This window comes from Vitis vinifera, chromosome 15, assembly GCF_030704535.1.
Source record: "Vitis vinifera cultivar Pinot Noir 40024 chromosome 15, ASM3070453v1".
Classification (NCBI taxonomy): Eukaryota; Viridiplantae; Streptophyta; class Magnoliopsida; order Vitales; family Vitaceae; genus Vitis; species Vitis vinifera.
The window spans coordinates 19,714,232-19,736,661 of NC_081819.1; the positions used below are offsets into that span (position 1 = coordinate 19,714,232).

General features: G+C 38.8%; 4 protein-coding genes and 1 non-coding gene across 9 annotated transcripts; 2 read left to right on the forward strand and 3 right to left on the reverse strand.

Moving 5' to 3' along the window:
• Positions 1-6: 6 nt before the first annotated feature.
• On the reverse strand, positions 7-5,666 carry LOC100253885 (two-component response regulator-like APRR9). Of its 4 annotated transcripts, none has more exons than XM_002266156.4 (9): positions 5,205-5,666; positions 4,152-4,313; positions 3,916-4,046; positions 3,641-3,793; positions 3,022-3,196; positions 2,523-2,925; positions 1,376-1,631; positions 842-1,156; positions 7-572 (listed from the first exon to the last, which is right to left on the reverse strand). In XM_002266156.4, exons 1-9 carry the CDS (start codon positions 5,431-5,433, stop codon positions 471-473), a joined length of 1,926 nt encoding a protein of 641 aa, XP_002266192.1. In that variant the 5' UTR covers positions 5,434-5,666; the 3' UTR covers positions 7-470. The 4 variants fall into 4 exon arrangements, with proteins under 4 accessions (XP_002266192.1, XP_059599274.1, XP_010661500.1 ...); XM_059743291.1 differs by having other exon boundaries at positions 3,022-3,139; positions 5,205-5,651; XM_010663198.2 differs by having other exon boundaries at positions 842-1,631; positions 3,022-3,139; positions 5,205-5,651.
• Positions 5,667-7,588: 1,922 nt separating this feature from the next.
• LOC100259252 (conserved oligomeric Golgi complex subunit 4) lies at positions 7,589-18,359 on the forward strand. Its single transcript, XM_010663196.2, is given in 4 exon segments — positions 7,589-7,766; positions 8,036-9,683; positions 13,263-14,874; positions 17,581-18,359. Coding segments are annotated over 3 exon segments (3,648 nt in total). The 5' UTR covers positions 7,589-7,766; positions 8,036-8,277; the 3' UTR covers positions 18,211-18,359.
• Positions 11,693-13,260, reverse strand: LOC104881854 (29 kDa ribonucleoprotein A, chloroplastic). Of its 2 annotated transcripts, none has more exons than XM_010663194.3 (4): positions 12,734-13,260; positions 12,566-12,667; positions 12,015-12,386; positions 11,693-11,925 (listed from the first exon to the last, which is right to left on the reverse strand). In XM_010663194.3, exons 1-4 carry the CDS (start codon positions 13,154-13,156, stop codon positions 11,869-11,871), a joined length of 954 nt encoding a protein of 317 aa, XP_010661496.2. In that variant the 5' UTR covers positions 13,157-13,260; the 3' UTR covers positions 11,693-11,868. The 2 variants fall into 2 exon arrangements, with proteins under 2 accessions (XP_010661496.2, XP_010661497.2); XM_010663195.3 differs by having other exon boundaries at positions 12,015-12,320; positions 12,734-13,258.
• A 452-nt stretch (positions 18,360-18,811) lies between the features above and the next one.
• Positions 18,812-21,955, reverse strand: LOC100264423 (pyruvate dehydrogenase E1 component subunit alpha-like). Its single transcript, XM_002267640.5, has 3 exons — positions 21,325-21,955; positions 20,336-21,113; positions 18,812-19,379 (listed from the first exon to the last, which is right to left on the reverse strand). The coding sequence occupies exons 1-3, from the start codon at positions 21,568-21,570 to the stop codon at positions 19,102-19,104; spliced, it is 1,302 nt and encodes a 433-aa protein (XP_002267676.1). The 5' UTR covers positions 21,571-21,955; the 3' UTR covers positions 18,812-19,101.
• Positions 21,956-22,106: 151 nt separating this feature from the next.
• TRNAC-GCA (transfer RNA cysteine (anticodon GCA)) lies at positions 22,107-22,178 on the forward strand. Its single transcript has one exon. It is a non-coding gene; the product is annotated as a tRNA-Cys (tRNA).
• Positions 22,179-22,430: the final 252 nt, after the last annotated feature.

Below are 22,430 nucleotides of genomic sequence, written 5' to 3' on the forward strand. Positions count from 1 at the left end.
AAGGCATCAAGTAAGAGAGCACATGGCCATGCTATGCATTGTTATATTGTAACAACTTACAAGCGGGTAAGTACAACAAGCGAGCAACCTTCAACCCAAATCCAACCAATAAATGCAAATTTACACTCTTACATCTGATCAGCATTTGTATATGTTTAAGGTATTAACAAGTGGGAAAATATATCTATCTATATATATAGATAAACTCAGGCATTTCCTCCAACTGCAAATCGAGGCTGCACAAAAGTTGAATACCTACTACTACACTATGTTTCAGTAAAAGCAAGAGTATTACAACCAAAACCCATAGCAATGCCAAACACCCAGAGAAGAAGAATCATTCTAGCCCTGTTTTCTAAACGCTACGAGTATACAAAAGGTACAGTAACCTGCCTCAGACAATCAACCATCTTCGGCTATCCAGTCTTGTTAATGGCAGCGCAGAATATGAGCATCAAAGGGTACCAGGATTACCCATCAGCGGTTGGAGTGTCAGTCTGCACTTGTCGAACAAACTGTCCTTTCACTCGGGGACGCTGCTCTGCAAGCCTTTTCCTGCTTTGGTATCGAACCTGTGTTAAGAAAACTTGCATTAAACAATTGGAACAACTTCATGTATCCTTGTATAAATTTGGCGCTATCAGCAAAACTTGGAGATGAATCCAAGCTAACATTTTCCAAGCTAGTTAAGACCTATTGATGGAAGGCTGATGACAGTGTTTTGGGTTTGAATTAATCTCTGCTGTGGGAAGCAGAATCTAGAATTGAGATCATCACTCAAATCTCAATGCAACATGATGGAAAAGCAACATGACAACAGTATTATTGAACATTAACATACCTTCTTCTCAAAGCAACGATCTTTCCGTTTCAATCTAAACTTCATTAGAGCTGCTTCACGTTGGGTGGAATGATGGGAATCCATCCCTTTCAATGCATCATTATTGGAGAGACCTTCGTCATTCACACTTTCAGGAGCAGTAGTCCTCACAACGGCACCATTTGAAGTGGGATTGCCATCATTTCTGTTGCAAATGCCTCCATGCACACTGCTGCTAAGATGACTTACCACACCGTTGCATAAACTACTACTAGCACTCTGACCAGCAACAGGAGAACCATGACTCAGTTCCTCCATAGGTTCCAAATTGTTCTCCTGCTCATGCACAGTTTGGTCAGTAGAATTAAATGTGAGGCAATCTTGTTCCAGACTCTGAATTTCAGGATTGTAATAAAGTGAGGAACTTGTGGAAAAATGGGACTGTTCCCGCTGCCAAGCTGACTTGGGACTCCAGATTGGGGGTAAACCCAGTTGTGTATGAAATATGGGAGGAAATATATGGCCATAGCCAGCAAATGAACTATCAAATCTTACCCCTTGGACAGGAATTAGGCCAAGTTGAGAGGTTGGAAATGCTGCCCCTGCTTGATTAGATTGACCCATGACCAGAGTGGTCATATTTCCCTGAGTAACACTCAGTGCAGCACCACACCTCTCAGAAGTACCAACAGTACTTTCAGGGAGTTGATTGAATAAACGTTCATGAGAATAACTTGCATCCTCCTTCAGTTCACTACAATTAATGGCCGATGTTGGAAAAAGGGGTTGCAATGACTTCCCATTATTATACCTGTGGACACAGGTTTTGAATTGATTAGAAAGCCAATATAAGCTGATACTTCAATATTTATCATCCAACCTCAAATAACCATCTCAAGGAAAAAATTCAAAGAAACTTAATAAGACGATTTAATTCTTTATATTAATCCATATCTTCTATTCTATGCCTGTGCGCTGAATTGATCCAGTCTAATAATATGGTAAAACCAATATTTCTGTCATACTGATATCCATTTTCCGTTCAGACTAAATCAGATATAAGAATGTTCAAAAAAGAAGACGAAATGCTCTTGACAGAACCAAACTGTCTAAAAAGTTAAAACCTGACTGTGGAGATTCATTAAATGATTTGGGCTTCCCTCTATATTCAGAATATAAAAGGCTTCTTATTTATATGTTGAGACAATAATGGAAGCATTTTCGGTCTTCTCGTATATAAGAGATCCGACAGTCTAGAAGATTATCCATCAGTGGATATATTAGAGATTCAACAGAAAGATGTGTACAGCAAAGATAATGACCATTTAGTCAGTTACTCATCAAGCAAAATCAAATCAAAGGCCATAAAGGATTGCTTAAGGTAGTTTTAAAATATAATCCCTGACAGAAACAACACGTTACTACATCTGCCTTTTCATATACTGTTACATCTTGGGTATCTTTTCATTAATTCAATAGTCCTTTATTTATTAGAGAGTATATTAACTTATTTGATTTTCACTAAAAAATGGTCAACTGATAACATCAGAAGATTTGAAAATTTGCTAAGGAGATTAGACCATGTTTAGTTTATTAGTTTTTCAAAAGTGGTTTGAAAATGCAAAACAAAGTGGTGCATTAGTTTCATCATAACTTACATGATAAATGATTCATGAATGGAAGAACAGGCATAGAAACTCACCATGAAAAGGCAGAAGAGTTGGAATGGTTTAGTGTATGCCTTTCATCACTTCCATGGTTCTTTGAGCTACAGGGTTGGAATCTTCTCAAAGAAAGTTCCAACTGTGGAGCAAAACCATCCTTGCTGATGCCATCATTGGAACTAGAAAATTGGTTACGGTCCTTTGGGTAATTATCAAATGTGCTTATCAAGTCAATGGCCCCACTAGAAGGTTCAATCCATTTTTCATTGCAACCATGATTCTCACCAGTAATATCAGTGTTTTCTATATGGCTTGCAGGTCCCACACCATCCCCACTAGTCACTCTCTTAGCACGACAATGACTTTCTTCCCATCTGAATGCAGCTGAATGATAACCTTCATTGCCAGGTGCAACTTCTGATCCCAATGTAATTATCTTTCCTGCAACAAGTAGCTTGTCAGATGCCCCATAGATCAAAGTAGCAGAATAAAATAGAAACTCAAAAAAGCCGAAAGAAAGCAAGATATTTGAAATACCTCCAGTTAAACTCTCAAGCCTATCAGGTTCCTTATCCAACTCAATACAGTCTTCATGCTTCCTTATCTCCTCATTGCTCAAGTTAGATACACTCCTGCATTTCAACTGTGAAAATCCCTGCATATTTTCCATGTATGCACTCTCAGCTTCCAAGTAAGGCGTTGTACTAGAGCTCTGCACAAGAGGTGGCAAAAACATGCATTCTATATGTAAAACTTCATGAAACCATCCTAATCTGGAAAAAGAAGTTTTACTTAAGCTAAGTGGCCTCATATATATGCATCACCTCAGAGACCCTGGAAACTAAACTGAATATTTTCAAGCACTTATTACTTTTAGAGCCAACTGTGCAATCCATGAGCCAAATAAAATCAGCTAATATATAACTTTGAAGGAAATCTTAAAATCATTTCACACTTTCCTTATTTTCACCATATTCATAGCAGACTAGCAGTGTGAAGGTTTTGACAGATAGCATAAAAGTTTAAAAATTATCAACAAGAAAGTATCATGCCTAAAAGACTAAAAAAAGTAGTGTTCCTTGTGCCAAAAACAGTATAGTGATTGGAGCAGAAGAAATGCCTTGCACCCTCCACTGCAAGATGAGATAAAACTTACTTGGACATCACTCCCTTTCTCACTACATTCCTTCTTTTTCTGTGCAGAAACCACATAATCACTCGAGTGATTGCTTGCTGTATTGTTTTCGGAACTGACTTCAACTTTGTTCTGTGCAATGCTTAAATTTTGAGACACATGCCCACTAGTTGGCTGAGAAAATTAAAAAAATATTAAGGAAAAAATCAGTGAAAGTTGTGTGAAAAAAATCAAACTAGGAAACGGAGCAATCCCAACCAATGCTGGAGAAGGAAAATTGAGCAAATTAAACTTACTGCATGCCTTCTCCAAACATGCTGCCATAGGTTCCTCAGCTCATTCTTCCTAACAGGCTTGACAAGAAAGTCAGCGGCCCCTTTCAACATGCATTTCAAAACCATGCTAATTGAATCATGAGAAGACATCACTGCATGATCATGAGAAGAAATTATAACTTGTTTAGGTTCAACTCTCATCTAAAAGACCAAAACTGTGGAAAAGATCACAAAACAAAACACTCAAGATCACATACTTATGACAGGAATCTTCTTGCAAATGTCATCCTCCATTATCAATGACAGAAGTGCAAATCCAGATATTGATGGCAACTCCACTTCTGTTAATATAAGGTCAACATTTTGGGGTTCCCCCTTCAGTGCCTCCCATGCCTTCAAGCCATCAGAAACAGCAGCAACTGGTTCAACAAAAAAATATTTTTCCTCAGTCCAAGAAGTGTGACACATCATAAGCTCAAGACGTCATCTCTTCTTCCATTCATATGCTTAAAAGAGTCAAAGTAAAGAAGAAACTTCAAATATATTAAAGGGAAATCCCAGGTTCCAAGATAATCCCAATTGGTTAACTACAGTCTTGGTGGCAAGCAGGGAACCAGCAAACAAAAGCATGTAATGAAATAAAAAGGGTAATATAGAGACATGTAAACAAAAACCACTAAACCAAAAGGAAAAAATCAATAATAAGACCATAGAAATATTCATAAAATTCCACAAGTTACAGTAGAAGCTTCATACATATCAGCGTAGTTGATTAGAGATATCCATGTATAATGCTGAAGTTAAGGGTTTGATGTTTCTCCCAAGATGTCCCTGTTATCTATAAGGTATTAAGTATATAATATACATTACAGAGAGCCAAGAAAAATGACTTGTACCAAATCTCAACACTCTTTTGGATTTGGCCAGTTGCATCAATATTGCACTCCCAAAAAACAAAGAAACACCATTTCACCAGCTCAATCCCCAATTCTTGCTCTTAACCCTTACACATGCCAAACTTCTAATTCAATTCCAAATCTGACTATAACTACCCTTTCTCTTCCATTCTCCGCCAAATACAGCATTCATAAACAAAACCAGAAAATGAGGAAGCCTGACGAAATTATCCCAAATTTAAAATTCCAAAACCCCGAAACCGACCAAATCCATATCCCCAGCAATGGAGACCATGCACCTTCTCAAGATTGTTGCTTTTCAGAGTAGGAAAACAGCAAACACGAAATTCAAGCAAAAATATAAAAAGAAACGAAGAAAATGGGAAAGACACCATCAAGCACAAAGGAAATTACCTTTGTAACTGCATTTCCGAAGAAGAGCAGCGATAATCTGACGAGTGGAGTCATCAGGTTCCACTAACAAAACCCTCAGAACCATCCGAGGAAGAAACCTCCCCCACCTCACCACACCCGATGAACTCTTCTCTTTCTCCTCCTTCCCCTCCATCTCCCTCACTCTCTTCTCTTCCTCCTGCAACTCCACCTCCATCACCTCGTCACTACTCACAACTGCTTCACCCATTTCGACCTCAAAAAAACAAACCCTAATTCCTGTGAATCGAGAAGAAAAGCCTGCGCAGTAAAGTCCAACTCATCATGCTCCACCTTAAAAATATCTATCTTCCACATATTTAACAGAAGAATCGACTTGGTGAACTCTTCGTTCATTCTCAACCGCTAGATCTCTCCAAAATATCTTTCCCACCACTATCAAAAGGAGGGCCGCCATTGGTTTCTGGATGCAGACGATGAGCTGGCACAATATCCTTCACTTATTTTGATTTTTTATGCCTCTTGTATAGCGGGCCCATCTCCTGAGCGACACGTGCTAGAGAAGCTGCCTTCCTTCGAGGATATTTTGTGAGTGCTGCCACGTCGGCTTTCTTTCACCACACCTGACATCTTGTGGACAGGATATTGCCACATGGAGCGTCCTTGTGGAATCTCCTATTCGTGGCCTCTAGCCCTGGTTCGCTGCTATGACGTGTTCGTTATCCTTTCATTTTCTCTTTCTCGTTTTCCATTACCATTTGTGGGACCCTCCTGTTTAGTCGAGCACTGGTCAGCATTTATTTCTAATATCTTATTTTTAAATTAATGTTTTATCATCCGATGGTATTCAAGATAGGTGACAGACACGACACATGGACTGACCACAAAACATGTTCCATGGGGCATCTCTCTAACCATTTTTAAAATTATGTGTCAGTTTGGATATTTCAAAAATAGAAAATAATAATAATTTGTTATTAGAAGAATAAGAATTTTTAGAGGTTTACATTTAATAAATAATAATTTTAAAAAAACTGAGATATAAAAAATTTTCATTATCTTAAATATTAAATTTAAAAAATATATATATAAGATAAATTTATATTAAAATATATTTAAAATAAAAAATAAAAAGGAGGTTGAAAATATTTTGTAGGCCAAAGGGCTAATTTACCCAACGATCTTTTTAGTCCAAAGATGGTGGGAGGTTGGGATTGGCAAGACAAGGTACTTTCTGTCTTTTCGTTCTGAGTGACGTGGCAGAATCCGACAGGTAGGCATATTATTTTTAGATTTTTATTTTTATTTTTATCCCAGTTGGAAAACGATGCCCGACCAATCCTCACCATATCGGCAATCAATTTTTCATTACCGAAAAGATTATTTCTATTTTCCTTACTTTCCGAAAAAGAGAAAAATCAAAATTAGAAAGGACGAAATTGGTAAAATTGGTAGAATTTTTCTTCAATATTCTTATAAATTGACACTGATCAAATTAATTATTAAAATAATAAATTATACTCCAATGATTCAATAAATAATAAATATTTATATTCGATATGTAATAAAATTTTAATATTAAATATTAAAAATTTAATATTCAATTAGATCTTTGCAAATTGCAGCAATGCAACTCATTATTGGAGGTAGAGTTGTCAGTAGTGTTAGTGTCCTTGTCGATGGGCGACGTGGGCTCCAGTGGTATTGGCGTATTGCAGCTAAAGGCTAAATGGAGAGTAGCAACAACAAGGGGCAATGGCAGCAGGATAATTAGGGCTGCTGGGGAGAAATAAGAGGCTTTATACTAATCCAAAACAACATCGTTTTAATGTGAAAATAAAAAATAAATAATTAGCTTTTGATCTGTTCGATATAGGGAGAATCGGCTGTTTCAGCCGATTTCGATGATTCGAGACCAATTTGAACTAAATCTGGCCGACTAACAGTCAAACCGATTGAATTCATAGGTAATCAACTTGATCGATCGGATCAAATTTTTAAAATCATGTTTTTATTTAAAAAGTTTGAAGGAAAAAATTTATATTGTGAAAAAATATGAAGTTAATGTAGAAATAGGTTTTTAAAATAATTTTTTATTTTTTAAAATAAAATTTTATTTTTGAAATTTGAAAATTAATTTAATAATATTTTTTTATAAAGTCTTTTTTTTTTTTTTTTTTTTGTTCTTTTGAGAATTTGTTCTTTCCCCCTAACTTTTATTGAAATAAATTGTGAACTTTTAACACTGCCTATAAAATTTAGTTAAAAAACAAAAATTAAAATTCTAATTTATCTACTCATAAATTATAAATTAAAAAAATTCCTATCTAAAAAACAAGCCACCTTCACGCGTATTTTTACGGAAGGTAAAATAATAATAATAATACATCCCTTCCAAACATGGCTTCTTGTAAAATACAGAAGAACCCTAATCTCTCACCTCCTGCAGTGGCTGACCTCCTCTGTCTTTCTTCTCCTCAACTGCTGAGGACCCACTAGGGTTTTCGAACCCCATTACCCTGACGAAGCGATTTTCATCAAAGATGTGCTCTTTTTGATTCCCATAATCAAACCAAATTCCATGTGAGCATTCAGTTCTCCTCTTTTGGGTTCATTACAATCTCTACAAATTCACAAACTTGTCGCTATCTCTGTAATTTGCTCCAACCAAGCTTTTTATTAACTTCATTTTTTTTCCCTATTTTTTTGTTATCTATTTGAATTCCAAGTCTGTGAAATTAGAAGGTGGATTTTGTTTTTCTTTACTGTTATGAGCCGATGGAAATGTTTGGTGTTGTTATAACTTTATGGTATTGAATATGTATTTTTTCTTTGAAACCTCAAACCAGCAGGTTAACAATGGTGTGAAATGGAATTGGAATTGGCTTGAGTTTTGGGGCAAAATAGTGGCAGGAAAAGAGTACCCTTTATCCATTCCAGTTGCTTAGATTGGGTGACAGTGGCTTTTGAATCCTGGACTATTGGAGGTAGTCTTTAAATTCTTCAAAAACCAGGAAAAAAAAGGGCTTGTTTTTCTCTTTGATTAAAGGGCATATTCAGCTCTCCACTGAGTTCAGCACTTATAAATTTACAAATGAAAATGCACCGAGTTTTGCTTCACTCTTATAGAACTGCAATGGCTGCCCCTTTCCATTTGGTTCTTCTCCCAAGGACCCCATGGCGCACTCTTTATTCTTCATCAACCCACCAGCAACAACAACATCAACATAAACAAGAACCTCATGTGAAACCTTCCCCAATTGGGTCCCCATCTCGAGTCCAAAAGCTTATAGCCTCTCAATCAGACCCTCTTCTTGCAAAAGAAATTTTCGACTTAGCTTCCCTTCAACCCAATTTCAAGCACTCTTACTCTTCCTTCCACATTCTGATCCTTAAACTTGGTTGGGCTCGTCAATTCTCTCTCATGCAAGACCTCCTCATGCGCCTTAAATCTGAACAGTACTCTATCAATCCATCCCTATTTTCTGACATTATTGAGATCTATGGTGAAGCCAATTTGCCTGATCAAGCCCTCAAGACCTTCCACTCTATGCTTCAATTTCACTCTAAGCCGCTGCCCAAACACTTGAATCGCCTTCTTCAATTGCTTGTTTCTCACCGTAACTATATCCGCCCTGCTTTTGATCTCTTTAAGTCAGCTCACCGATATGGGGTTTCACCCGACACTAAGTCCTATAACATTCTAATGAGTGCCTTTTGTTTTAATGGGGATCTTAGTATTGCATACACTCTGTTCAATCAAATGTTTAAGAGAGATGTTGCACCAGATGTGGAATCGTATCGGATTTTAATGCAGGGATTGTGTAGGAAGAGTCAGGTGAATCGAGCAGTTGATTTATTGGAAGATATGTTAAACAAGGGGTACGTTCCAGATGCTTTGAGTTACACAACTTTGTTGAATAGTTTGTGTAGGAAGAAGAAGCTTAAGGAGGCATACAAGCTTCTCTGTAGGATGAAGGTTAAAGGGTGCAATCCCGACATTGTTCATTACAATACTGTTATCTTGGGATTCTGCAGGGAAGGACGCGGTCTTGATGCATGTAAGGTTCTTGAGGATATGCCTTCAAATGGCTGCTCTCCGAATTTGATGTCTTATGGGACTTTGGTTAGTGGGTTATGTGATCAGGGGTTGTATGATGAGGCAAAGAATTATGTGGAGGAAATGTTGTCAAAGGGGTTTTCTCTACATTTCTCAGTCTTTCATGCTTTAATTAATGGGTTTTGTAATGTTGGTAAGCTTGAGGAAGCTTGTGAGGTGCTGAGGGAAATGCTGAGGCATGGGGAAGCGCCACATACAGAGACCTGGGTGGCTATTATACCTAGGATTTGTGAGGTCGACAAGTTGGTGAGAATGGAGAATATTTTTGATGAAGCCTTGAAGTTAGAGATTACACCTAATACAAGATTAGTGGAGGCAGGTATTGGCTTGGAGGAGTATGTGATCAGGAAGGTAAGAGATAAATCAAGGAAGGCTTGATTGTTCTTTGGGATTTGGTTGTATGATCTATTTATATTTGTCTGAATCTCTGTCAATCATTGAGGACCATTCTTTGCGGTATGATGTCATTTCTTTCTCAAGGCCTATCAAAGTTCATCAAAAAGCAGCTGCGACCTTTAGACCATGAGCTGCAGTATCTCCATTTCTGCCATCTACTTTTCACTTCAGAAGAGGTTTAGAGCTTATTGGTTCTGATTGTCGAAAGAACAGAGACCTCTTGACCATTCCGGAAGTCTCAATTGATCATCTTCATCTTTATCTCTCCCTGAGATCAGGTGAAAAGCTTACTCATCTTTTTCTCTGTTTGGTCTATTATTTTTCTAAGTTTTTTTTTCTTATTCTCTCTTTGATTCTCTCAAAGAAAAGTGAACAGTGAGGAAATGCTTCAAAATGCTTAAGAAATGATGAAATCTTGGATTATTATTCTTTTTCTTGTTTGGTGCCTTGTTAAGAACCAAAGAGAGGGTTGGGGTTTTAGTTTCTGGATCTTAATTTTTTGTCCTACTGTTGGCGCATGCATGCACACACGTGTTTAAATTGGAAAATTTTAAAATGATATTTTATCCTCTGTTGGGAGAATGGAATTGTGCAGTTGAAAGATAACCGAATCTTCTTCAGATTATTTCTTGGTTTATTACTTTTTTTTTTTGTCTTAATAACTATGGACTTTTGGGGTTTCTCATTTCTGTAATCATTGCTTTAATCATTCCTCAATTCATCAGTTTTTTTTCATATTCTTCCAAGGGAAATTAGCGGTTGAAGATTCAGTTTTCAGAGATGTAGAGGTTTCCAATTATTGGAAAATAGAAAGATTTTTCTTTTTTTTTTGGAATTTTTGGAGTAATTAATGTCAGAGATAACTGTTTCATTTTCTTTGTTCATCAGTAATGTTCTTTAATGTTGTCAAACCCTCAGGAATATTACTAAGACCTGCCTGATCTAGCTTGAAGTAACATTGATGTCATTTCGTAATTTGATCATACCAGCAGAAAAAAGAACCAGCACCTAGGGTGCTTAATGATATGCAGTTTCTTGATTTTTGGTAAGTGAATCATTATTGTATTTGTTACTTGTAGGAGCTGTTGGTAATTCATACTCTGAACAACTCAATGAATATCATCATCATCGACACTCTTCAATTTAAAATTTCCAATGAACTGTCCCGTATACATAGGTTTCCTTTATTCTATTTTTCAGAAATTGTTCTGTAGAAAATTTCAAGAAGTTTGAATCTTCAAATTAGATAAAGAAAAGACCTTTTGATGGAATTAATTTAATTTTTAATACTTTATACTCCAATTCTTTACCCTATGAAGTCATTGTCACCTCTTGTTGTTCCTGCCATCTTAATTGTTAGCCTTTTATCTTTTGTCACAGCCAATTGCATATGCATGCAAAGACCCAGCAACATTTGATTCGTGGTTGACCAAATCTGAAGTGTTTAATGAGTGAAAAACTATTGAATGAATATGAAGCATTGGAGGGGAAATGTTCAGTTTCTTTGAAGTTTTCTTTTCTGATCCGGGCGATAGTGTCCTTTCTTTTGTTGTTAAGGCATTTGAGGGTGTGTCTATTGATGGAAATCTCTCATTGATTTTTAAGGGTACGGGTGAATGGGATGCCCCTGTTGTGGAAACATGCTTAAGATAATGTGCATCATGTGATGTGAGATGAATGCATTGGACACATCTATAGTTGGTGTAATGGTTTTGAATCCCAGTGTTTGTTGAACCGTTTCAATTCTACTTGTTTGAGAATATCGTCTATTCCCCAAGTCGTATTCGATTGAAAGTGCTGTGTTTTTATCAGTATTTCAAAATTCAAGTTCAGAAGTCATCAAATTTGTGTCTGGTTTATTGCTTCCTTGAGTTATAGGTTATGTCTTGCTGGAAATAACATATGGGACAAATGCCATGAAGACCACCTGCCCTGTAGAAGATGTCACTCTGTGATGGAGCATATGGAAAACATCACTTTTGACAACAGAATATGAACATTAGCAATCCTAAGAAACCTCCCCTCCAATATATTGAATGTGAAACTGAAATTTAACAACAATAGTTTAAGAATCTTCCAAAATTTTGGATCAGAAATATGAGAATACAAAATGGAGTCCCTTGTCTCCAAGCTGATCATCCAAAGCAATTTCTTTGCCCAAAATTGGAGTCAAGACTCGACCCTTTTCATGCCTGCACTGACTACTAGCGACCTACCACGAAATTCCTGCAAGGGAATGAGAAGCGCCATGATCAACTAAACTAGGAAATATATGAGAGGACAGAAGATCAAACTGTGGGAAAATGGAGATGAACCTTTCCATTCAGAGACATGGCAGCTTCACATTCTGCAGCTGAAGAGAAGGAGAGAAAGCCATAAGCACGGTGCTTTCCTGCTTTTCGATCGTGGACTACTCTTGCGCTCACCACAGTTCCAAACTGGCTAAAATGATTCCTCAAGTCCTCAGGTTTAATAGCCCAAGCCAGATTCCCAACATACAGTTTGTACGGGCTTTCAAATATCAGATTCCTCATGGGTGCTGAATTCAGAGCCTCGCTGTTCCTCCGCCTGAAATTCATGTCAGTTGAAAACCTAACCCGCATTTCACGCCCGCCCACATCCTTCACAGCAGGAGATAATCTTGTGAATGATTCTTTGATTGATAATGATAAGGATAAATGCTGAAGCTGAGAAAGTAAGAAAACAGAAACGAAATTTGAACAAGCACTATGTTTTATGTCGATCTTCTTATCTGGGGTTCCAAATAGTGAATTCAGAACTTCACTTTTCTTTTTCTTTCTTTCTTTTTTTTCTTGTCCACATTTTCTCAGCAACCAAACGAGCATAAAAAATGGGGGCTACTCACAGATCCATCTAAAGCAGCAATTGCAGCTTTGGCTTCCCTCATGGAGCTCATCGTAACATACCCAGATCCCCGGCTCACTCCGGTCTCCGCGTTCCGGCAAACCTGAAAAAAATTATTTCATTTCCTCAACCACCTAATCCGCAATTCCCAAACACACAAGACGCCTACCTCAATAGATTGAACTGTTCCATGAGGTTTAAACATACTGAGAAGCTCCGAAATGCCACAGCTTCTCGGAAGGTTACACACGTACAGTTCACAAGGTCTCACAGAACTCTTCGATTCTTGGGGAGAACTGTCATCTGTGTTGATATCTTCCGCGGCCACCGCAACGACTGTGGAAAATCTGGTCCTGGAGAGGGAGATGGAAATTGAGCAGGAAAGTTTCGGGTGGGCGAAATGGATTGAAGAGGGCAACGAGGACGAAACATAACGCTTTGGTGCGGTGGGTGTGGATTTACAGAGGATGGAGGAGGAAGAAGAAGAAGAGGATAGTAAGGAAGCTGAGGCCATTGTCCTGCAAACCAAAGCCAGTAAATGGATTGTTTGATTTATATTTGGATGATGATCCGATGGGCTGCAGGTCCACATGGGCCCAGTTGTGCTGGCCCACCTTGGCCCAATTCCATTCTCATTTCTCAAGACTCTTCTGCTGGGTTGGGTTCCATTTTTCCATTTGGTTTTTTCACAGTAGCAGAGTCACGATGTCCATGTCGTCGTCGTCGTTATCGTCGACGATGGATGCTCCGGCCGAAGACCAAGTCACCGCCGCCTTACGATTGGGCACGCCGGAGGCACTGGACCAGGTCCGCAAGCTGACGGACGTCGGAGCCATGACTCGGATCCTCCATGAATGCATCGCTTACCAGCGTGCCCTAGAGCTCGAACTTGACAACCTCCTCTCCCAACGCACAGATCTCGACAAGCAACTCTCCAATCTCCAGAAATCTGCTCAAGTTCTTGACATCGTCAAGGCCGATTCCGACCACATACTCACCAACGTTCGGTCCACTTGCGATCTCGCCGACCAGGTCAGTGGCAAGGTCCGCGAGCTCGATCTCGCTCAATCTCGAGTGAATTCCACACTTTCTCGCATCGATGCGATTGTAGAGAGAGGTAATTGCATCGAGGGGGTTCAGAAGGCGCTGGAGACTGAAGATTATGAGTCTGCCGCCAAGTATGTGCAGACATTTCTCCGAATCGATTCTGAGTATAAGGATTCTGGATCGGATCAGAGGGAGCAGCTCATGGCATCCAAGAAGCAGCTTGAAGGAATTGTGAGGAAGAGGTTAGCGGCAGCTGTCGATCAGCGGGACCACCCCACCATTCTCCGATTCGTTCGGCTTTTCTCGCCTCTAAATTTGGAGGAAGAAGGATTGCAAATGTATGTGAATTATCTGAAGAAAGTTATTGGTATGAGATCTAGGCTTGAGTACGAACATTTGGTAGAACTGATGGAACAATCCTCCGGAAATCAAAGCAATGTCAATTTTGTTGGTTGCCTCACAAATTTGTTCAAAGATATTGTTCTTGCTGTCCAAGAAAATAGTGAGATTCTTCGCAGTCTTTGTGGTGAGGATGGAATTGTGTATGCCATTTGCGAGCTTCAAGAAGAGTGTGATTCGCGAGGATCTTCCATTTTGAAGAAGTACCTGGATTACAGGAAATTAGCTAGATTGACTTCTGAGATTAATTCTTACAAAAACCGGCTCTCTGTTGGGGCTGCTGAGGGACCCGATCCCAGAGAGATTGAGTTGTATTTGGAAGAGATATTGTCCTTGATGCAGTTAGGCGAGGACTACACAGAATTCATGGTGTCCACTATTAAGGGGTTGAGTTCAGTTGATCCGGAATTGGGTCCACGTGCTACTAAGGCTTTTAGAAATGGAAACTTTAGTAGATCAATTCAAGATATAACTGGATACTATGTTATTCTTGAGGGGTTCTTCATGGTGGAGAATGTGAGGAAAGCTATCAACATTGATGAGCATGTGCCAGATAGTCTCACCACCTCAATGGTGGATGATGTGTTCTATGTTTTGCAGAGTTGCTTGCGAAGGGCGATATCAACTTCAAATATAAACTCAGTGCTTGCACTTCTTAGTGGTTCAATTAGTTTGTTGGGTAATGAATACCAGGAAGCACTGCAACAGAAAATGAGAGAGCCTAATCTTGGAGCAAAGCTGTTCTTGGGTGGTGTTGGTGTGCAAAAGACTGGGACTGAGATTGCAACCGCGCTGAATAATATGGATGTGAGCAGTGAGTATGTCCTGAAACTGAGGCATGAGATTGAAGAGCAATGTGCCGAGGTGAGTGGCAAATTTTCTTTTACCTATTAAAATTTACTCATTGATGAAAGAAATAATGTTTTATTTTGCTTGGTTGATTGCATGATAACTTTTTTTTCCATATAATGACTAACTGCACTTAAACCATTTGAAGTTCTAATGACTAACTGCAAAATTGCGCTTTTAATGATCAAGTGGGCAATTGCATTGAAGGTTCTTTGGGCATGAAAGTATTGACATTTTCACTTGGGAACCAGAATTATAGGTTCTCTAGTGTCTCCAATGTTTATTTAGCTGGAGCTGACCTTTATATGTGCCCTGAAGAGCGCCTTTGGAACAGCCTGGAAACAATTATAAGAGTTTAAAAAGGGGGACAATATCACATATACCTAGGTCCCATTTTAAATAAAAGTCTACAACATATTGCCTTGTAAGTCCTTTAAAATCAAGTAGAGCAATTTTCCTTTTTTGCGCTCTAAAGAGTTCGATGTATACCCCCCAGTGTACTTCGGAGCGCTGTTTTGGCGCTTTTTGTTTATAATACACTCTTTCATTTACTAATAAAATAAAATAAAAATAAAATTCAAATAGAGCAATTTCTGCTGCTATGCTCATTTATCCAATCTGTCCAAGATGCAAAAGTGAAATATAAGGCATTAATGGACATAAATTTTTCATTGGTTACACAAGGAAAAATATAAATATGATAAGACATTTAAAACCACAATCCTATGTGCCTCTAATTGAGATGTAAAACAGAAAAAGTTTTGTGATACTCGCATCATATATTTATAGTTAGAAAAGAGGTATGGTTCTCGGTACAGATATATTTGTGTATGTTGTTTGGTAAAGTTACAGTTTGTCATTTTGGGACAGTTATAAGATTTCTACACAGATGTTTGGAATCCAAAAGTTTGTGGAAGCACAATGAAGACAAACTATATGGAATGACATCGAGGTAAAACTAGGAGGCAAGATGAACCCAATAGTGAATCTTTTTACAATTTAGGTTGATTGTCCATAACAAGGGGGAGATTAAAGAAATGTAGCCTATTGAGTTAGTGCAGGATGAATTTAGTGGGTTTACCTGTTAAACTATGGGAATCTAAACTTGCTTTATGGTGTAGAATACCAGGTAGTTAAACAATGTGTCTGTAAAATGCTCCAATGTAAATAAAAATGTTGAGATGAATGAGTGACATCAAAAAATAAAAAATAAAAAAAAGAAAGAAAGAAATTCAAATGCAAGAATCTAGAGTTGCTACCAACTTGACAAGGTGAGAGAAAATACATCTAAGATGGTTAGGCCTATTAGGTCCTGTGTGATGAAGACCAGTTGCTGCATTAGCAAGGAACTATTTGTTTCTGACTGAAGCTGTTGGAAGGAGACAAGGAAGGTTTGGAAGAACATTGGTCAAAGCTATAGAAAAAGTATGATGGCCTATGATTTTAACATGAGGATATGGCTTAGATAGAGTCAAATGAATATTTGAGACATTTCCAAACTTTTAAAGTGTTTCATGATCATTTCTTTCCAGCTTCCCCTCAGGAACTTTTGTCGGGAGCAGTTTTTCCCTTTTTCCTTGTGTGGGATATATTTTTCCTTTCTCTTTCTCTTTCCTTCAAAGGACTCCCCATCCTTCTTGGTTGCATTTCTTACTTATAATGTTTTTTTATGGCTTCTTAATGAATAAAAAGACGAGGAGAAATGTATTTCTTTCAAATGCAGAATTAATACTCATATGCATCTTCAATATAATAATAAAATGCGAAAATACCAAAAGGTATTTTTTTTTTTTTTTGATAAGTGAGAGTAATGTATTACGAACAAGCCGCTAAAATAGCGACTTAAGATGTACAAGAAAGAGAGACCCACCCTCTTACAGCTGAAACAAGAACTGACCAGACAAGATAAACAAAAAACAACCCATCGCTCACCGGGAACCCATCCAATCAATGAAATCAATTTGCGTCGAAGGACCATCTTTTATAAACAATTTAGACTCCGACCAAAGCAAATACCAAAAGATATTACTCATGGAATGATGGAAAGTTACTTGTTTTCTCACAGTAGCCAAATGCCGACAGTGCTTTCTGTCATGTTCACCTTGACAAGAATATGATTGATGCTGCTAAACAAAATAGCAAGTTATGTTAGTTTTGTGGCTTTTAAAATGTTTGGAACTTTCTCCTGAATTTTTTGTGCAGCATGTACTGCATTAAGAATTTGAGTGTTTGGAATGCACTTTAAGAGAATGTTTTGCCAGATTCCAAAGAAAGGCTAGTGAAGTTTCATTTCTCCTCTAGGGTGTCTGAGGAGATGATTTTAGTATTATGCATATAAAATTTTAAATGATGGAAGAATGAAAAGAAAATGTGGAGACTTTGAGGGAGAAAAAATTGTAGCTTAGGTAGCGGATGGAATAAGAAAGGATTACCAGCCTTTTCTTTCTCCTTTGACATCTTTGTAATTGATCTTTCTTGCTTGACAAAAAGGAGGGAAAAAAACTGTTTTAGTGCTTAAAATCCTAGAGTATTCTGATAATACCAAATACATCTGGCTATCTTATTTGGTACCACATGCTTTGTTTTCTTAGATTTGTGTTCTAGCAATTGTCTAAGTTACTTATTTGTGGGGTTGGTTTCCAGTGTTTGTGTTTTTTTCTGCCTGATTGAAGAAATGATCTCAAGTTCAAGTATTTAACAGACTGAAATAATTTTTTTCAGGTATTTCCTACACCGGCTGATAGAGAGAAAGTGAAATCCTGTTTGTCCGAATTGGGTGAGATGAGCAACATCTTCAAGCAAACCTTGAATGCTGGCATGGAGCAACTTGTGGCAACTGTGACACCCCGAATCCGTCCAGTGTTAGATAGTGTTGGTACCATTAGTTATGAGCTGTCAGAGGCTGAATATGCAGATAATGAGGTGAATGACCCATGGGTCCAGAGGCTACTCCACGCTGTTGAGACCAATGCAACATGGCTTCAGCCAGTAATGACTGCCAATAACTACGATTCATTTGTTCATCTGATCATAGACTTCATTGCAAAAAGGCTTGAAGTGATCATGATGCAGAAGAGGTTCAGCCAGCTTGGAGGTCTTCAACTTGATAGAGATGCAAGGGCACTGGTACACCATTTCTCCAGCATGACACAGAGGACTGTCAGAGACAAGTTTGCTCGTCTTACCCAGATGGCAACCATCCTTAACTTAGAGAAGGTTTCCGAGATCCTAGATTTCTGGGGTGAAAACTCAGGTCCCATGACCTGGAGGCTAACTCCGGCAGAGGTGAGGAGAGTGTTAGGTCTGAGGATCGATTTTAAACCTGAAGCAATTGCAGCTCTCAAGTTGTAATCCCCTCCAGTTTTTTCATTTTCCTTGTGTAGGTTTTCTGCTTCTTTTAAATCCAATTTTTTCAAATCGTATATTTAAGGGAGACAGACAGCTACCCACCATGGGGATTTCTTCCCTCTCCCACTCCGTTGTTTGCTATATGTCGGATATGCTCTTTTGCCTACTGCTTTTGGCTTTAAAAAAAATAAAAAAAATAAAAAAAACATCATGCTTGATACAGCTATTGGAAGTATGCCCTTTAGTAGCCTTCTTTTATGATTTCTATAATTTGGACCAACACCAAAAGAAAGGCCTTGTTCTTCCATCTGAAAAATGACATTTCGTAGAACATTGTTGGTTGTTCCCAAAAATGCTATCCCTAAGATTTTGGTGAACATGACTCGTCCTATCATCCTATGTATTTGCCTACCTTGGTCCAAACTACAGCACCGTCTCCACTCACTGCCCAGTTCATTGTTTTTTGTCTCTGATAAATGGGGTCTCAAACACAGCAATCTTTGGTCATAAATTATTCAAAAAAAAAAGAAAAATGTAACACTGCAACAACAGACCAAGTAAGCCGCTTGGAAGACAAATTTACAAGTCAAGAATCCTGATAAAATGCAAAAATTTATGCCATTTGCCCATATATACTCTAATTGTGGAAACTGTAATCCAGCCTTTAGGTTTTACCATTCAAACAGAGTCCAAAGAACAATAATAATTAAACAACAAGCAGCAACAAATTTGGAAACAAGAAAATCTAAACAACCAAATCTAAAAACAAATGCTGCTTATAGTGTAAAGCTAAGAACATTTGGAAAATTTAATTGGTGATTGCCAGCAGTGATAAATATAAAAGCCCCATCACCCAGAGCTCAAAGCTTGCATCTATTGACCAACGTGGAAAGGTTAGACATGAGCGGTGCCTTCAGTGAATTTGGGATCCTCGCATCTGTAACTCCCATCAGGTCCAATTCCAAAGCCTTTTGGATCTGCAAACACATTTTCCAGTAGCTGGCTGCGAGGTGGAGGAGGGCTTGCATCTGCAAACTCAACAGACTCCTCCACCACCTCATCTATCTTCTTCTCTATTGCCTTCAATTCTGCCTCACTGGCCAGCTTGTTGTCAAAGATGTATTTCTTCAAGGCTGTGAGGGGATCTCTAGCAGCATAATGAGCCTTCTCAGCTGCCAAAATGAACCCACAACAATGAGGTGGAGAAAAATGAATCACCTCTAAAGATAACAATCTGGCATAAAGGAGAAATAATAAAGGGAAAAATGATATATAATAACAACCTCATCTGCTGTCTGATTCTCATAATAACTCTACACACTGAACCAGAACTAACCATCATTTTTTGGCCCAGTGGTTCAAAAAAAACTAAAATTATTTCTATTATATATTTATATATATATTTGATAATCACACACTGAAGATAACTGAAACAGTACTCGAACAAAATTGACAGGCAAGGGCTATACCAAAACAGCACATAGCGGGTCAACAGTTTGAAAATTCAATCCTGAGATCCCTCAGTATTCAGGGTAATTTGGCATGCACAGGGTAATTCAATCCTACGAAATCTCGCATTCCACCTGCCACTGGAATTCACGTCTATAAAGAAAGTATAATCAAGCTTTTCAGTAATTTGGAAAACTTTGAGAAGGTCCTGGTGCGGTAAAAGAAAAAATGTTTAATGCTGTTGCTAAAATGCTAGCTTGAGAACACCTGTGCAGAAATATTATACTTTCTTAGATGTGAATGCCACATTTTCTAATCTACCGATTTGAGATTAGCCATGCAATACTGTTTTCCTCATAGTAACCACTATATGATGCCAATTGAAGGACATCCTCCTCATGAATGTACACTACTTTCTCAAACCCATTCTTATGAATCTCCTAACTAGACATCTGTAGACATGAACCCCCCACCAACAGAATCGAGTCAATTTCTGAATAATAGTTAGTTTGAATCCCATCATCCCCAAGAAGGGGAATTTGCCTAAATCGTTGAAGAGGGTCAATGGTCACAACTCAGTCACAAATCAATAGGCAGAAAAATCATCAAAATTAATGGAAACTAAGATCACAACTGGATAATTCGAAACAAGGCAAGACAATTAATTCTAACTGCTTACCAGGGTCACGGAGCTCATCAGGATCAGCCAAAGAGTGTCCTCTAAACCTATATGTCTCACATTCCACCAGAGTTGGTCCTTCTCCTCTCCTAGCCCTTTGAATTGCCTCTTTAGCTACTTCCCTCACCTTCAACACATCCATCCCATCCACATGAAATCCTGGCATCCCAAAAGCCGGCCCCTTCTTCCAAATCTCCGGATCCGAAGTTGCCCTCAAATGCGACATCCCAATTGCCCACAAATTATTCTCCACAACAAACACAATGGGCAATTTCCACAAGGAAGCCATATTCAAACACTCAAAGAACTGCCCATTGTTGCAAGTCCCATCTCCGAAAAATGCCAAGGTCACCTCATCACAATCCTCCTTCAGAACCTCCCTCTTATACTTTGAAGTGAATGCAGCCCCTGTGGCAACCGGAATGCCCTCACCAATGAAGGCAAACCCACCAAGAACATTGTGTTCTTTCGAGAACATGTGCATGGACCCACCTTGCCCTCGGCAACACCCAGTGGCCTTGCCGAAGAGCTCGCTCATCACAGCACGAGCAGGCACTCCTTTACTCAGCGCGTGAACGTGATCGCGGTAAGTACTCACCACACAATCTTCCTTCTTCAACAGCTTGATAAAGCCAGTGGACACGGCCTCTTGGCCATTGTAGAGATGAACAAAGCCAAACATTTTGCCCCTGTAGTACATCTGAGCACACATGTCCTCAAAAGCTCTACCCAATACCATGTCTTCATACAGCTCCAACCCTTCCTCCCTCGTAATCAGCTGAAACAGACAAAAAGACACGAAAGATTATGCTCTGTTTGGTAATTGAGAAAATGTAAGAAAAGTAAACGAAACCATTTGCACAATTCTCGCAATTCTCATAATCAAAATACCGGAAAACAAAGAACCCCCAACAAAAATAAAGATCAAAGCTTTACGATGTAGTATTATCAATTAAAGGCGGAGAAGTATAGATGAATCCGGGCCTCACCAGTTGGGAAGAGGAGGCAGCCGATTTGGTCTTCTTTTCCTTGAGGACATCGGAAACAGCAACGACGGTGGATCGACGGTGGGGGTTGGGGAGATTTGGCTTAGAGAGAGAAACAGAGCGGAGTTTAGAGGTAGATCCAAGGAAAGTGGAGGTGGTCTTGAGATGATCGAAGAGGGTTTGTGGCTTGTCAGGAGATCTGAGGGGGAGGGGCTGAATGATCCCCGAAGATAGGAAAGAAGAAGCCATTTCTGGAAAAGGGAGTGTCGGGGATGGAGGAAAGGGAGAGACAAGGAAAGGGGGAAATTCACAATTTCCTTTATGGTTTCCCAACAATGTGAGATGAAATGAGGTTGGGGGTGTATAAAAGGATGGGGGAGAGGCGGAGCAAACGAGGAAGAAGGCGTAGAAACAACCGCCTAAAGCGTTGGAGTCTTAAAGGAGAGAAGTGAGGGGGCAGCCCACCCAAACTTCCTCTACTTCCACTTCGTTTTTTCAGATTTTTGTTTCTTTCTTTCCTTCTTTACACTTGATTCACACTTTCGAAGTTTTTTTTTCAAATTCTTTTCCCTTTTTTTTTTTTTCTCTTTTTGGGGGTAAATATATCTGTATACACATATATAGATGGCAGTTTTTGAGGGTGAGTGTGGAGACTTGGAGACCATGTGGACATGGATGAGTTGCAAGGTGGCATTGGATGAGGCCAATGTCATTTTCTGTCCTAAGACACCCATTTTAATTTCTCTTTTGCTTGTAATTGTAAAATGAAATTGCCCTGCCACTAAGGGTCCATAGCTCAGTGGTAGAGCATTTGACTGCAGATCAAGAGGTCACCGGTTCGAACCCGGTTGGGCCCTTCTTACACCAATTCCTATGGTATGTGTATTTTTCTTGCCCAATATAGGGGTTAGGGGCCTTAGGGCTTTGCCATGAAAAGTCTATAGATTTTAAGATCTCAAGAGCTGGGTTTTGAGCCAACAAACCAAATTTGAATTCTCCAAAATGTGGAGAAGAGTTTTGAGGCAAGTTAATTTTATTCATACCTTTTGAGGTTTAAGTTTAATGCACATAACTCTATCCGTTAAAATTTCATCAAATACCTTTGCAAT